This window comes from Mastacembelus armatus, chromosome 15 (genome assembly GCF_900324485.2).
Source record: "Mastacembelus armatus chromosome 15, fMasArm1.2, whole genome shotgun sequence".
NCBI lineage: Eukaryota > Metazoa > Chordata > Actinopteri > Synbranchiformes > Mastacembelidae > Mastacembelus > Mastacembelus armatus.
Genome location: NC_046647.1, coordinates 17,060,463 through 17,077,354, shown reverse-complemented (window position 1 = coordinate 17,077,354; position 16,892 = coordinate 17,060,463). Strand labels below are relative to the sequence as shown.

Genomic DNA, 16,892 nt, shown 5'->3' with positions numbered 1-16,892 from the left:
CCATCTCTCACTTTAGACTTAGGTGGGAAAAAACACTAAAGGAGTCGATGCAGCTGCTCGTTTTCTTCATGTTTTCCTCCATATGATATGCGTAAAGAAGACCCGGACTGCGTGTAAATTATTTATCCCTCCCTATTCGCACCATCCGCGTTTGTAATATGAGTTATCAAAGCTCGTTTTAATTATTTAAAGTAATTGTGCAAGGAAAATTAAACAGGTCGAAACGTAATATCAGCGACATGTGTTAGGCAGCAATGGAAGAGATGCACCTGGAAAATGTTGGCTAACCAGGCCAGTGTACAAACAGAGGGGAGTTATTGTTTTGCTGGTTTTGTTGTTGTTCAAAAAGAAGGTGTTTTAATTTTTATTAGATTTAACTTCATTTGAAAGCAACACAGTACCTGAATTATACTAATTTTACTCTTCAATTATCATGTAAATTATTATTATTATTATTATTATTATTTATTGCTATTATTTTTGTTATTATTTTAATTATTAGACTACTGGTGAAATATGTTTTAGAAAGCTTTTAGTATGTGATTGTTAGCTAATATTCAAACTGTGTGTGCGTGTGTGTGTTTCCATGCGTGTACACAAAGTCTATGTAAATTATACTCGATGTGTATGTTAATAGTAAGGCGATTTAAACTTTTAGGCTGAAAATACACCTGTGCCAGAAAATGAAAGAAACCAAAATGAATCCCCCTAAAGATCAGCCGTGTCCTCTGCAGGTATGTAATGTTATGCTCCCCTGTGCTGCTGTTGTATCCCACGCAGGGCACGGCGGTGTGAACCAGCTCGGCGGGGTGTTTGTGAACGGCAGACCCCTCCCTGACGTGGTGAGGCAGCGGATCGTGGAGCTGGCCCACCAGGGCGTCCGGCCCTGCGACATCTCCAGACAGCTACGGGTCAGTCACGGCTGTGTCAGCAAAATCCTCGGCAGGTAAAAGGGGAGATCCACTACCAACAGAGCCCTATGTGTGTCAAACATCAATCTTCTGTAGCTCGTATATGCGCACCCAGCTCTATTTCAGCCTCGGCCATCGGTTATAGAGGCAGGTCATTTTTTTCTTTCCTTCTTTCTTTCTGTTTTTTCTTGAACACAGCAGTTCTGCGTCCGAGATTTTCTATCCATCACCTGCAGCCTCGCAAGAGAAAAGCATCATAATCGTGAAATAAATTTTAGGACGAGAGTTTACAGCTAAACATTAAGGATAAAAAATATCCCAGAGGAACAAGAGGCTGTATTAATAATACAAGGGAGTGTAGGTGATAAAGAAAATATTACAAAGCGCCAAAACTGACTTTTCACTTTTGCAGATTGAAATGTGGCAGATTGAGAAAATCTCCAGTCTACGGCCACTAGGGGCCTATAGACTCAAATTTCAGTGTCACAATCCATTAGAAAAACGCCACATATACGCACTTTTCCTTATTAGATTCTCTCATCAGTGTAAAATCTGCTCTCAACATGAGAAATTATAGGTCTACATCATTTTACTTCAGAGCACAATGCTGTGAGATAATATTTTGAAATATATTTTTTCCAGCTATCAGAAGGCATTTCAGAGGTATTTCATTCCACACACACTGAATGTTTGTCACCAACACTGACTATTAGGTCACTATTAGTGGCATGTGCTGCATGCTACTTTAAGCTCATGGACACTGGGAATAAGGTGTAAACTGTGCTATTACAGCTCCACTGTCCTTTGTTCTGTCCGTCTCACTGCTTATACTGTGTGATTTGAATTGTTTTTCTTTAGTGACAACCTTCTCGCTGAATTAGTCCCATACATAACAGCACACTTCCAGAGAAATTAAATAGACTAAAGCCGCCATCATATTTGTAGGTCAATTTTCCCCTCCCTATTATGTATAACTGCAGAGGGTGGCGGAGATTTGTTTCTACACAAGCGGTTTTTTTTTTTCTTTTTTTTTTTTAAGCCACTTCTCTCATCCATCAGGCTGATTGTTGGATTAAACAGGGATCCATTCAGGAACGCTCACTCTGTCCCCATGCAGGTACTATGAAACCGGCAGTATTAAACCGGGAGTCATCGGCGGCTCCAAACCAAAGGTTGCAACCCCGAAAGTGGTGGATAAAATAGCAGAATATAAGCGGCAGAATCCAACCATGTTCGCTTGGGAAATAAGAGACCGACTACTGGCTGAGGGCGTCTGCGACAACGACACTGTCCCCAGCGTTTCATCCATCAACAGGTAGGTGGAAACAGTTTCACAATTATTTTTTTATTATTTTAAAAAACATGCATGAGAATTTTTTTTCTCGAACTGGCATTTCCCTTTATTATTTCTAAATGCGTGCGTGTAAAAGAAAATGTGTGCTAAACAATAAGTAAAAAAAAAAAAAAAATCCCGACATGTACCGCGCGTAAATGGAATAAATCAGTTCTGAAATAAGCCATAGCTGTTTTAGCTTCACCTAAAAGGCTGAACTATAGTCATTTCCAGCCGAGCCTGTTCGGGGTGGTCTCCCAAGTGCAATTCAATCCCCTGTGCGGCCCTGCACAACACAGCCAGCACTGGAGCTGAGTCTGGGGCCACGAAGATTCACATCTGCCTCGATAAAAACCGATCAATACTGCGTAACCAGATCCAGAGGCAGAGGGAAATACCCAACAAAGTCGTTCAATACGCGGACCACACTGCGACAGAGGCGACAGCAGCTTTTTTATTGGCAACCAACTGCACTGTTTTTTCTAACACTGAGGTGACTGACAGCAGATCACACATTTATTTACTAATATTTCTATTATTATATTGATATTATTAAATATAGTATGTGTTTCATATATTAAACTGTGTTGATCTGGACAATAAAAGAGTTTCTGTTCCTCTGGACATGTAGTGGGCAAAGTGTCTTATACAGAGGACGCTGCATGGTGAAAAGCCCCAGTGCATGTGTGCGAAGTGCAAAAAGCCCCACAGTGCCTGCGAGTGATGAACTTTGGTTAGGAAGCACTGTTCCAGAGAGCTAGTCATCGGCATTACATTTTAATGAGTTGAAGAGAGTCTCATAACACATCGAGCTAAACGCAGGAGATGGATGAATGTTTGGAAAAAAAGAGAGACATTTTTTAAAGAAAACTAGGCTGCCATGGAAAAGGATTCAACAGGTCTTGTGGCTCCATTCACCGTTTTCACCTGTTGTTCATAAAACCAATGATAATGTATTCAAAGGTGTGTTTTTTTAAGCTTTTTACTCGAAAACAGTTTCAATATAATCATCTGCTGATGCTTTAAATAAGGCCTGTGCCAGAATTAATGGTATCCATATTAGTGTCCTTTGAAACTAAGTTGGCCTGCACATTAATAATTACCATCAGACCTTCTGGCAATGCACAAATCTGCATTCTTTTCATTTGTAAAGCACAACCTCACAAACATAAAACTCACAAGGTTTCACAACTGATTTTTAATCTCCACGGCGAACGGTTAATTTATAGTAATTTTACTGCAGGAAGAAAAGCAGAAGAACAATATTAAAATGCAAAAATCCAACCTTAATTGCAGTAATGCTGCCCTGTATTTTTTTAACATTTACAATTAGGGCCTATTTAAAAATATTAGTTGAGGTTTTCAGGTTTTGCTGTTGTTTTTAAAGAGTTAATGGAAAATATGTGGAGGTGAAAAAGGTGAAAAAGCAGAAGACAGACAAGGGACAAGAAAGAGACAGTGGACCCCTGGTGGTCTCTGTGGTTAAGGTGCTGACCTCTGCTCTGTTAACTAAAGAGGATGTCCTGGCTTTAAACACATTTTCCTGCGTGAATTATTAAAGATTACACAGAGACTGGGTTGCACTTTGTTTTGTTGCCGCAGAGAGGAGTTTCCACTGGGCTGCACCATACCCAGTGGATAGAAGCATACCCATATGGTCCTAAGCGGCTTTCAATCATATTGATCCAGATTTTAATATTTCTTTGGGGATATTTTTTTACAACAGCCAAACACCAAAGTCGTTAATTCCCCTATCCAAATTGCTTATTCAATATCAACAACACAGACTCGAAACAAAGTCCTTGAATTTATGAGGCTCCCTCGAGTCATGAGGTCAGATAACTGTTGTGGTGAGATGTTAGAAATTCAAATAAAATATTGATGTGTGTTTTCTGGAGGAGGCTGCCAGCCTTTGTTGCCCTGCCTGAAGGAGAGAGTATAGAGGACACATGAGATAGTGAGGGGAATGAAAAGAATCTGATGTACATTTTTGCCCCTGAGGAAGTTAACCCCATAGCTGCCTGAATCAGAGCTGATAGCGTATTGCTGGTGCATGCTCATGTGAACGTCATTTTCCTCATGTGTAGTGTGGAAAAGTCTGTTTTGTCACACTTCTCAAGTGAGAGGGCGTCCATGTGGGATTCCTCTCGGTACACAACGCTGCCTGTTGTTCGATGATCTCACATCCATCTGTCAATCAAAAGATTATTATAGTAGTTGTTAAATGTAATGTGATCATGTCCCATATGAGATAAAGCAGTAGTTTTTGTTTTGCTAGAAGAAATACAACCACCCTCAAATGTTTAAATTTTTGTCATCTTAAACGTTTCCAGATTATTGTAAAACATGCTTTTTTTTTTTTTCTTTCTTTTTTTTTTTTTTTAAGAGCACCACAGTTTAAAAGACGCTAGACTGTGGCATTGGTGTCAGATTGGGCCAATAAGACACTATTGCTTTCCTGTCACATATAATTTATAGATCACCATTTGCATTTGTAGTTCCTCGCTGCCATTCGTCATCAACTTTTTCTATCCTGGAGTCCCAATCAATAGACTGATCCTCAGTGGGTCTGGAGGATTCCTGTGTGCTACACTGAACAAGATAAAGACCAAAAAGACTGCACCAAATGCTACAGAGGTGACAGAGAAATATAGGGAGAAATGAAGAAAAGTGTTGGAGAAGAGCAAAGAGTGAAAGAACAGAAAGAAATATATGAGTGTAAAAAAAAAAGACTGTGAGCTACAGTAAAACAGTGAGCACATTGGACAGTAGAGTGGAAATGAGAAAAGAGGATGATGGTGGGAGTGAGGGGAGTGAAAGATCAGGTTTGAGTGGTGGAGAGAGAAAGAGAGCGAGGAGAAAAGAGGGAGTGGGGAGCAGGAGAGGGAGATTATTAGAGTTGGCCAGGTAGAGCCAGTGAAGCTGATCATTGAGGTGAATTGATGTGATTTCATGCTTTGTTTGCAAGATCATTCAGACCAAAGTGCAATGAAGACTTTCCCGCCACATCACATCTTACTGGTATGGGGACTTTATCATATTTCTAACCTCAGAATCCAACTAGATTGAATTCACAATCTCAGGGGGCAGCCCCTATTCAGCCTCACACAGGTGCAGAGAGATTGCCCCTAAAGCCCCAAGATTGGCTATTTGTGACAGGGGCCTGAATATGGGGATACAAGTGCCCCAAATGATGAAGCACTTGTACATGCACTGGCGTAAGTGGACGTGATGTGGCACGTTTAAATGTCCCGGGGCGGCTGGACTAGTGTGAAATCTCCATGCTCTGGAAGCGGTATTGATTGATCCGTGTCTGTTGTTCACTTTACCAGGATTATCCGCACCAAAGTCCAACAGCAGTTCCACCCATCCCCTGACGGATCTGTCACGCCGCTCTCCACGCCCGGCCACACCATAGGTGAGAGCGAATGGTGCTACACACAGATTACAGCACAGTCAAATGATCCAATCAGGGCTGCTGAAACAAGAGCAAGCTAGAATCAAAAGATTGAAACATGAATACATGCATAATTTTACCTATTATAAACTACACATACTACAAACAAACACACACAATTACTGTACGCACACTAACTCAGCTTTCTCCATCAGTGCCCAGCACAGCCTCCCCCCCTGTGACCAGCGCTTCCAACAATCCCGTAGGATCCTACTCCATCAACGGCATTCTGGGTATCCCCCGCTCCAATGGTGAGAAGAGGAAACGAGACGATGGTAAGGGAGACACAATATCCCTTTGTTTTCCATCCTTTTAATTCCCTCCATCACTCGTCTCCTACTTTTTTCCTGTGTGTGAAGAAGATGGCATTTATGACAGCACAGTAGCCAAATGTGTTTCTGTGTGCTGTCTCCAGTGACTTGTTATGTTGTATATCAGGCAGGTTGAGTGTTGAGAGAGTGTTGCGATTCAATCAGCTTTTTGATGCCCTACGTTTTTCCATACGCCTACAGAGCTGCATCTCAATTTTATACCATGCTCAGATGTAGTGTAGATATCCCGTATAACTGTCATACAGCTCTAATCCCCCTTGGCAAGGCATCAGTGCTGCTCTTCCTTGCTTTCATTTGTGAAACGTAACTAAAACCAAGAAGAAAAAAAAAAAGAGGCTCTTTTGTGATTCTCTGCCTTCACACTATCATTTAACTACCAGTCGTTTAATATTCTGCACTATATGTCTACATAAATACATTTAGACTGAATTGTATTTTATTCTGCAGTGCTCAACAGCATTAAAACATTCGGAAATAAGGAGGTTGTGTAAAACTTATACGAAACTATACACTACCAGGAGACTGGCAAGGAAATAGACTTAGATACACTCAAAGATTAAGTGGAAACCTATCCGGTCCAAGCCAGAATTTCTCATTCCTAGGCAAGGCAAGAGAGTGGACACACACTGCCTGAGGGCTAATAGATTATCGGTTGTGCAAACAATTGGCTTTTTTAATGCCTATGAATTAACATGTCCCTGGTGGAGGCCTGAACAGGTGTAGGAACAGACCGGTGGAAGCAGGGAGGGGGCTGCGTGTGTGCCTGTGTGTGCTTGCATGTGTGCATGTGATTTCTGTGGTAGTGCTGTGAGGTGGCTGATGGGATGATATGGTTGAAAATTATCTCAAAGAGCACTCATCAAAACAGGCCACTTCCTTCTTTTATGTTTCTGTGTCTTTAGTTCTCTGGAGTGGCAACCACTTGGATGGAAGGAAAATAGGACATTGTAAGTTGAAGTTAGACAACCTTCTCTTTTGCTTTGGTCAATCAGATCACAACACTTTCCTCTCAATTGCTGTTTTTGCTTTTTCAGGGTTATGAGCTTATGGGGACAAGGCGGGGAAAGATTTTTCCCAATAAATAATCTCCGGAGAAATTCAAATAAATTAAGTTAAAATAACTGTGGAAAAATATATTTATTATATAATGGCATGCAATTCAACATACAGCAATGCACAGTGGAGCTTAATTAGAATTGCTATCAGGCAAAGAACGCTGTAGATTTAGAGCAACAAGAGACAATTTATTGTAAACTAAAAGTATTTTTTAATGATTTCTAAACTTGGTGTTTCTCTGAAGTTTGGCCTGTGATATCAAGAAAGGCACAGCAGCTCTTGTATTTATGGTAATTTTCAATTGCCCACATTTTAAAAACAATTTCAGCTTTGTTATTTTACAAACTAAAGCTACAGGGATGTTTTCTGCTGCAGCAGAGCTGCATAATAGAAAATGCCCTGTCTACCTGAGTTAGCTGAACTGTGTCACTGCACAAAGTTACCTGCTAAAATGTTGACATATAACTTTGAAGACAACTCAGTAAATACATAAACAAAAAAAATAAGCCAGTAAATAATAAATTTTAAAAAACAGATGAGACCTAGTGCAGCAAAGATTTTTCACATGGTTCAAAATATTCCACAAATAACTGAACTGATTTTGTTGCATGTCTGTAAACCAACACTTATTTGTGCCTACATTGTTATGAACATGAAAACAGCATTGCACAGTCCACATACCACTGGTGTGATGATGGTTGTGATGGTGGTGTGTTCTTGGTGTGGCTGAAGTCAGCAGTTGCCCTTTGAGGAAGAAAAAGGTTCCCATTACTGGAGGGCTGTAGAGATAATGTAGTGTGACACGCGTTATGTACACCGGGTCCCCGTAAGATGAGCTTCAGGGACATAGGTGCCATAAGAGTCATTAATCTGTCCTTGTCATGTGTTATTGCAAATTAAAAGTAGCATGTTACACTGGACGGCTTCAAGTGAAGATGGGAGGAGGAAAAAGAGAGACAGAGGATAAGGGGGGGGGGGGGGGGTTTAAAGTGGTTTTTATGACAGGAAGAGGGAAGAAGGAGGTCCTGGCAGCCTCAATGAGAGTTGAGCAATGATTAGTTTTAGGATTTGTGTATGTGCCTATTACACACCTATGCACAGATATGTGTGTGGCGCATGTGTCTGTTTATAACTCGGTGGCTTCAGTTGGTCCTTACACAGTGAACATAGTGACATTTAAAAGAATTTGCAATTCTGCAGAGAAAAGCCATTAATTCACAAATTAAAATCTCTCCCCTCTCCCTCCCTCTATCTTGGATGTGCAAGCTATCGAAAAGACAAAAGAAATAGCCTTAAGGGGGGAAAAGAGAGAGTCTCAGCCCTTTCTGTGGAGAGATTGGTTTGCATGTCTGCAAGCAGCGATACCAATTATGCCAGTGCTGGGAGAATGTGTCTCAATGCGCCCCCTCCTTTGCCCCCCACAAGCCCTCCCTCCCTCATCCTCCTCCATCTCCCACTACCATCACCACCACCACCCCTCCCCGAATCTATCCATAGCCAGATTTATTTGTGTATCTCATTACAGGAAATGGAATGTTGTTCCTGCCAAATGCATTAATAGTGAAGCGGGGAAATTAGCCTGTTGTACAGCATGCTCTTACTCAGTCATTTAAACCTATGGTGGAAGTGGAAGCCAAGAAAAGACAGAGATGATTGGGTGAAAACTGTTGTGTGAGTGTGTCAAAAGTGTACAATAGTGCTAGAAGTTTGTGTACTCATTTTAAAAGTCAAGGTCTTGTATTCATTTCTCTAAAACGATTTGGGGATAATTATTATCTGAGACATACCTGCTCTCATTTGTTCTCCATTTAAAGAAAATGCTGTGTTTTTTTTAAATTTTTTTTTATTAGAGCTACAGCTTTATGTTAATTCATTGTTTTCCTAGTCTTAGCACAAGATGACAGGTTACCCCTGACCTTGCTGCTGCATGCAGTCAGGTTGATGTGACCTAACTGTATGTTTCTCTCATCGCTGTATTGCCGTGTCCTGGAAGGAGCCCAGTGGAGCTCTGGAAGTGGAGGACAGGGAGTAGGGAGCTAAAGTGATAAATTAGATGGAGAAAGCAAAGGTCATAACTTGTGATTGTAGCGTGGGTGTGGGATGAGTGTAGAAAGAGCTGATGAGTGTGTGAGCAGGGAGGGAAAAATATGGCCTAGCAGGTTGTTCATTCATGACATAAAAGAACGACTGCATTCAGCAGGCAGAGTCATATCAACCTTGTTCAATAGCTTGAGGAAAAATGAATACAGTTGCTGTTTTGATTTGTTCGAATTTGATATTTGGTCCTTTTGGAGATTGTCTGGTGTGTATCTTTTAACACATATGACCCATTTGTGGTGTTTAAATCAGTTGGTGTATGAATTTGAACCTGGCCCTACCCTGGTTGGCTAGTCAAGCCAGTCCATGACAATGAGTCAATAGAGGATCACTTTAGAAAATAAATGCATCCAGAGCGAGACAGAAATAAATGGAATCATGAGCACCATGATGGCCCTGATGGGGTCTGTGTGGGAGAGAAAAGCTCAGGTTTGAGAGGGGCCACAGAGCGTAACATAGAGACAAGAAGCTGTTAGGGCCCCAACACTAGAGGAAGACACAAAAGGGTCCACATTGCATTTCTCCCCCTCCTCTTTCTCTGCTGCATCTCTATCGTTCTGTCTCTCCGGCATTTCATTTCTCCTCTTATCGTACCCTGCTTTCCTTCTGAGCCTTTTGGGTTAACCATTTGCACTTAACAAATTGGTCTGCGTGAGACCCCATGTATAGTTGTAAACAATATACAATGAGCTCCGTCACAAAAATATAAGGAGAGGGAACTCACTCAATGGAGAGGAATCATGTCAGAGAAAAGTCAATTACGGGCGCCAATGCCGAGAATTAATGGAGCGGTGCATTACTCAGCTTGAGGAGGGAGAAAAGGCAAGAAAAAAGAAGGCATACGTTAATTGCATTTCCACAAATACTCGCCACACAGGGTGGCAAAGCTAAATGACTGGTCCAGAGCAGAGTACAAAGAAAAATAAGAGACGAGAAAGGAGTCATGTTGAGGACAGAAAGGGTGTACTCCACAAATACCATCTGAATTACAAATTTTTGAAATGAAGTTTTATTTCTTTTGTTTCTCATGCAGAGGTTTGCTTTATTTTTTCTATGTAGTAGCCAGGAATCAAACTACCAACCTTACAATAAACCTTACTTTTACCATCTTAACTCCAGCCGTCCTCTAATTAATGTTATAGGCTCAAACTGGATCTATAGAGTTGTGTACTTTTGTTCATTTATTATAAACCTTCAGCTTTAGCCTGGATCTGAGAATTTGAATTAAAGTAAATAAACAAATAGAGTACTTTAAAACTCTGTCAGCGCAGCCTGAGTGTTGGCAGTGAGTGCAAATATCAAATAAGCATCACTATGCCTGCTGACAGTCAGTACACTGGTTGGTGGTGCTAAATCGAATTAATAAAGCTCTTAAACACGCCACAACATAACAGGATCTTAACAGCCATGGCAGTGTTGCTGCCTCTCTCCCTCTCTCTCCCCCACCCACCTCTCTCCTTTCCGCTTCAGAGATTTCATAAATATAGCTAGCTTACAGGGAAGGAGTGTTCACCCTCTGGGTATACCAGTTTGTTTGCTTCTGTATTTTTTTTTTTCAAGCTCAACTGCATTTTTAAAAACATCAACAAATGATCCACAATTTGCGATAGCATCATTTTCGCCTATCAGCAGAGGACAAATAGGTAAACGGTCAACTCGCAGCCTCTGATCTGGGAAACCCTGTGTCATTGATTTACAGAGAGAGCCAGGCAGTGTGTAGGAATTCATTTGCCTTTCAAACAAGCCCCCCACCTCTACTCTACACTGAGTTATCTTATCACAGGGGAACAGGGGAGATGAAAGAAGGACATAAACTGCCACCGTGCCACGGGAGGACGTTAACATCCCCCTTAGAGACAAAGCAAAACAGATCAGCTTTTGATACAGTTGTGGTCTGTTTCACAGTAGGTACTGTCATTGGTTACCTCTGTGTGTTTGTGTGTGTGTGCGGTTGTGTGTGTACAAATGAGTGTTCTCAAGTATTAGTTTGTTGAAGGCGTACAGCAACTTAAACAAGACGGCAAAGTATTATATTGGCTGGTTGAGTTTGTCTTGGGTGAGTTAGGTTGGTTCAGAGCTGTACAGTCCATTTAAAACATCTGAACTGGTCATGATGAAATACAACTTTTGGACATAACAAGGTCAAACAGCATGGGTCTGTTCAAGCTGATCAAAGAAAGTATTTACCAGAAAGTACACTGCTTTAGAGATGGTGTGTGAATGTATTGTTTTTATCTCGGGTTATCTCCTCACACTTTGGCGTTAAAACAAAGAGACGCAATCAGCTGGTGCTGTGGGAGTGATAAGAGAATACCTGCTGAGGCACCCAAAGAGGATGAAGAAACAGTGAGAAAATGAAACAAGCCAGTCAATGAGACACACACACACACACACACACACACACACACACACACATTCTGACAGTCAGACTTCACACTCCACTTGACACGCTGACTGTCAAAGGATGAATCTGATTTATTGCAGCTATCTTATGATATATGTCAAACACGAAACTCTAATGGTGAATTCTCAAAGTAAATGATGTGGTGTTATTTTTATTTAAAGGCCAAATTTGGATTTTTTTTTTTGGATATATAAACTTGAAAAATATTCACATACAAACTGAAGAATAAGAGATGTGCATCTGAACTCAACATGATTAAAAATTAGGCCCATTTCACTTTAAACATCAGTGTAACCAAACTTTTAACAAGGTCACAATGTGTTGCTGATATAGATTTTGTTATTGTTCAGTGTTTTGTGTTAAAATGCTGGTCAATCAGTTAGCAGGGTGCAGAACTAGGTTTTTAATTTTGGCAGCAAGATTTTTTTTTTTTTTTTTTTTGGTTTTGTTTTTTTTTTTTTTACATGAAAATAAGTAAAGGCACACAAAAAATATCCTGTGATGAAAATCTGTTTTTGCTGCCAGTTCAGGAGGCCTGATAGTGTGTGAGGGGGTGCTGAGTATAACCATGCTCCTCCATAGTGAATGACAAACACTTGCTATTGATCGATCTCGCCTCTTTTCTCAGACCAGCTGATACGAGGTAATTAATGACTCCATTTACTTCTGTACCACAGACAGCAAAGGAGTTTCATACAGCAACACTAATGCTGTTCCACCACCAGCAACACAACCTTTCACCCAAGGGAGCTGAAGAAAAAAAAAAAAAAAAAAACTGTGCTAAAATATTCAGTTAACTGATGGAAGGTAAAACACGTGGCAGGTGAAAAAACTGATTCCGTCATGAATGTTACACAAAGCTAAAGTCAATATATTTTAGTGGTGAAACACAGAAATTTACCCACCTACACACACCTTCCTCTCTACACATGCACACACTCATACCCAATTGCAGTCCTCTATTCCATTCTCTCCATGGATCTATTTCTTGGTGCGAGTCGGGTTCATCCTCTGGCCTCAGCCATTGAAAAAAGGTCAAGCAGCCGAGCAGAATGGCAATAACGCCCCTGAAATGGTACCATCAGTGGAACATGATTGATCAATTGAATTCTATAGCACAGAAAAATGTGGGATTAAGTAGAGTATTATACGCACAATGAGTTGAGGCATGATGTTCATTCCAAGTTCATTTCGCCTCCCTCCTCTGCTGGCGGATCAGGCAATCAATAGCGGCCTTGCATATCATATATCACCGCTGGCTCGCCCAGGAGAGAACATAATCTGCTGCAAATTTAGAATGACAGATTTGTACGGGAGCTAAAGCCCTCATCCGCAGTTGGTGGCAAGGAATAGGAAGGAAAGGGAGGGTGGCAGGAGGCAGGCAGTGGAGTGGAGGTTCCTGAGAGGTTTTAGCTGCTGATTTTTTTCTCCCCCTTTAGTGTTCAGGACTTGATGAGTGAGGAGAGCGAGAGCTTCAGCACCGGCGGTGGGCTCCCTGGCAGACTTGATAGGGTCAGAGATCAGGAGAACGAGGGAAGCATAGGCTCATTTGTTTATATAGAGTGTGACCAAGTGAGGAAATGCATACGCTTGCCCCCGACGCCCCGTCCTCATTCGGGCCTGAGTACCGTTGCCACTCCATTCTGTTTTCCAGAAGACAGGCAATATGTGGAGGAAAGAGAAAGAAAGAGAGACAGAGAGAGGCAGGAGGGTAATATGTTCAGGAGGAAATAGTACAGTTAAATAATGGCTCTCCATTTCCCGCTTGCAGAATGAGAGGCTCTGTATGTGATCGCCAGCCCTACTTTCTCCTCCTGAAACACACACTCTCCCTTACAGGTATATATTTGCACTGAAGGTAATCCATCAATTACCATAGCCCTATCACATGATGACCATGTTGATGGTGGCCACAAGGAGAGGTGGGGGGGAGGAAGGGAGCTGCTTGATTGAGAATATGTGTCTGAGAGGAGGAGAGAGAGAGAGTGAAACAGTGAGGGAGATCAAAGGCAGACATGCTAGTGGGTCCCCTTGAATTTACTACTGCTCCTCATGCCATCAGTCTCATATCCATTGAGCTCAATTTTTTTTCTCATGCTTATCTCACTACTGTTATTAGCCTGCTAGAATAATATCTAGCATCTAAAAGTAAAAAGACTGAAACAACGACCTGATGCAGAACACTGTCCCCCAAAACCCCTTTTCCTTCATCCTCTCCATCTTTCCCTAGATGGCTCTGATGGCTCGGGCCCTGGCAGCGACTCTCAGGGCAGTGTGGAGAGTTTAAGGAAGCACCTGCGAGCAGACGCCTTCACCCAGCAGCAGCTGGAGGCCCTGGACCGTGTGTTTGAGCGTCCATCTTACCCTGATGTCTTCTCCACTTCAGAACACATCAAACCTGAACAGGTTGGCCACCCAGTTTCTTCCTACTCACTGGCATTTATCTTTGCACTGACACCCTGGTTTCTCTCCTCCTGCATGTCCTTAAATTGTATTAGCCAACAATAAAATAACTTCAGATTCATTTCTATCGTTACTTAGTGAATTACACTCTGACAAAGGTGACAAAGAAGCTCTGTGGAACTTCTTTCGCAAAGCAACCTACAAGCCCACAGCCTATTACAGCGGATAAACTTTATTTACATTCATTAGTCTGTTAAACAACAAGAGACTATTAATTTTTGTATTGGAACTCTATGAGGGTGCCCATGCCGCCTTAGCAGTGCCCTAATTGAGTTCATTTTCATCTCTGCGCGATCGCGGGGAATTACAGCGGCGATAAATCAGAGGGACAGCCCCTCAGCCTGCTATACAGCCCCTAATGCAGCTAATTACCAAAGTGATTTCTACGGCAAGATCAATACCAAAACGAATTGGAAATGACTTGCAATCACAAAGAGTGGAGGAGAAGGTATTAAAAAGGCGAGAGGAAGGTGGAGGAGGGGGGAGAAAAACGGCATCAGAATGGTCCAGAAAAATCAGTTTTAATTTAATGTAATATTAATCAGGCTGCTTTCCACACTTTCTGTGCACCTCCTTTTTTCTCCCTGTTTCCAACACCCCCTCCTTTTCTTAAACTGGTGAAAAGGTGGGATATTAGGCTATTAGGGGCTTGTCTGGTGTCTGCGTTAGAGCATTAAAAAGCCATTTTGAAGAGGCCAGGCTGAATAGGCCTCATCCCTCCCACACTTCTGGCAGCCATGTGGTCAGGTCATTCAGGCCCCTCTGTGCTTGCCACTCGCCCTCCGCCCAGCCCTGCCCAGCCCTGCCCACAGCCCATCTGCATGACAAAATGGCTCTTGTGCTGCTGAGGCCCAGCGGAATAGAGAGGAACATCCAGCCCAGTGCCAGGGAACAGTTGTAAGCAGACAATTAGAGTTTATCTGGGATAGAGGCAGACAAGACTGGGGTCACCAGCTCGCCCCTGTGGGATCCTGTCCCATTGAGACAAACAGATGCACACACGCACTGCGATACAAACACTTGCTGACACAAATGTGTGTACACACACTTATCCTTTCAAAGAAGTCGGGTCAGGAAGTGTCATCTCATTAACAAACAGGATTCACACAGCTGCTAGCAGAGTCTTAACCTGAGATTAAAGAGAATAAATACTAAAGAGGTTACTTGGTGGTTGATCCTCACATGAAGTTCTGCAGCACAGTCAACTATTGCATTATTATATATAAGAAATTGTGAATTATTACCTGTAAGAAACTGTAAAACAGGAAAGATGACTGCAGCTGCACAGTATATTTTATCGTGATTGAAAAGAAATGCAATGAAAACCACTAATATAAAGTAAAAAATACTAATAAAATATAAAAGGCGTAAAACAATACACACTATTTCATTATTTTATTAACACAGTTTTATGTGTTCATCCTGGAGGTATAGCACAAAGGTTGATTTTGAGGTTGTACTCCCCTTTAAAAAACCACACCACATGTCTCTCCTGTAACAAAGCCCTGAATGTCTCCTCCCTTGACTGGTCACAGGGATGACTGCAGTGGAGCACAAAGAGCCAGCTGACACCCTGTCCTTTCACTCCTCTCCCAATCCCTCTCTCATCCCTCTCTCCCTTTCTGCCTTCTTCTCAGACAAGCCCTAATGCATGCATACATCATGGGTCTTGGTAAAGCACAGAGAGTGGAGATGGGACGAGGTGGGAGGGGGTTTTCCCTGAATTCACAGGAAATATTCAAAAGGAAATACAGCCAGAGGATCACAGAAAGCTTCCTCAGATTCACCAGAGGTTTCCTTTGGACTTACTCTACATATTGTCCCATAAACTCAGAGATCTGGTCCAAATCTGGCACCTAAAGCAGGCTTGAACATAGTAGGCATTAATATTAAGCCCATCATAACCCCATTCTGGTGGAATGTGAAATGATATTTTATAGACAGTCTGAACTGCTAATTGCCATGCTACTTACTCACACATGGAGCTCTTCACTGACATGTTTGCATTTGTCTTTGTGTGCAGGCAAATGAATACTCTCTCCCATCACTGAACGCCGGCCTGGAGGACGTCAAGCCGAGCCTTTCCACCAGCGCCAGCTCCGACCTCGCCTCCAGTGTCTCCCAGAGCTACTCTGTTGTGACAGGTACAATCTGACTCACGCTACATTGATCCCTAAAAGAACACACAGCTGCAGCAGGTCAAAGTCATCTGCAACGAGGCAGTCGAACTTACACGACTCAGTGTTCAAAATATAATGTATTTAGCTGTGCTCTCATACTGCTGAACACCAACCATCATAGACCGGCGGTTTGAAAAGCAGCTCCACCAAACTGAGCACGTGCAGTGACAGTCCTGATGATTATCAATATTAACAAGGAAGTATATACCTCAAATTTTTCCTTTGTCGCCTAGCTTTCTACTGATGTTTTCAAAACCTATGCAAACTTTCTCCACCACGCCAGTTTCGTAAAGTTCAGTCCAATGATCATCACAAGCAACATGTTGAGTTACTTGTAGTTGGAAAACATGGTAGTATATTGACCATAATTACAGCTGCATCATATCAGTAATAATGTAGGTATTTACTTTTAGTTACCACTTTTACAGGTACTGATTCATTCTGTGTATTTAAATATAAAACTCTACAAATATTTTTTTGATCAAATTCGTTCAACTGAGTGCGTATCAGAAACAAATCAGTTGCTTCTTATATAAGATACTGCATCATCATTGACTCATCAACTGGATTGGATTTTAAAGCTTTTTCTTTATGGCACATACATTTTCCAGTGATATAAAATTATTATCATCAAATGAAAAAGCTCTATTAAGCCACTT

The 16,892-nt window shown here is 41.7% G+C and overlaps 1 protein-coding gene and 1 long non-coding RNA gene across 11 annotated transcripts in view; one reads left to right on the top strand and one right to left on the bottom strand.

Annotated features, from left to right (window-relative positions):
- The window catches only part of pax2a (paired box 2a), a 29,621-nt gene that overhangs the window by 1,734 nt on the left and 10,995 nt on the right, over window positions 1-16,892 (top strand). For 3 of the 10 annotated variants that reach the window (XM_026309708.1, XM_026309704.1, XM_026309699.1), the window contains exons 2-8: window positions 769-946; window positions 2,029-2,226; window positions 5,577-5,662; window positions 5,857-5,976; window positions 6,936-6,980; window positions 13,821-13,996; window positions 16,077-16,197. In XM_026309708.1, the coding sequence (XP_026165493.1) occupies window positions 769-946; window positions 2,029-2,226; window positions 5,577-5,662; window positions 5,857-5,976; window positions 6,936-6,980; window positions 13,821-13,996; window positions 16,077-16,197 (924 nt within the window). The remainder of the gene's footprint in view (window positions 1-768; window positions 947-2,028; window positions 2,227-5,576; window positions 5,663-5,856; window positions 5,977-6,935; window positions 6,981-13,820; window positions 13,997-16,076; window positions 16,198-16,892) is intronic. The other 7 variants (XM_026309709.1, XM_026309706.1, XM_026309701.1 and 4 more) reach the window with 3 other exon arrangements.
- The window catches only part of LOC113131937 (uncharacterized), a 32,644-nt gene continuing 20,321 nt past the window's right edge, over window positions 4,570-16,892 (bottom strand). Inside the window, exons 2-4 of the long non-coding RNA XR_003295854.2 lie at window positions 7,771-7,833; window positions 5,834-6,048; window positions 4,570-5,719 (exon numbers count right to left, since the gene is read on the bottom strand). This is a non-coding gene — a long non-coding RNA (uncharacterized LOC113131937). The remainder of the gene's footprint in view (window positions 5,720-5,833; window positions 6,049-7,770; window positions 7,834-16,892) is intronic.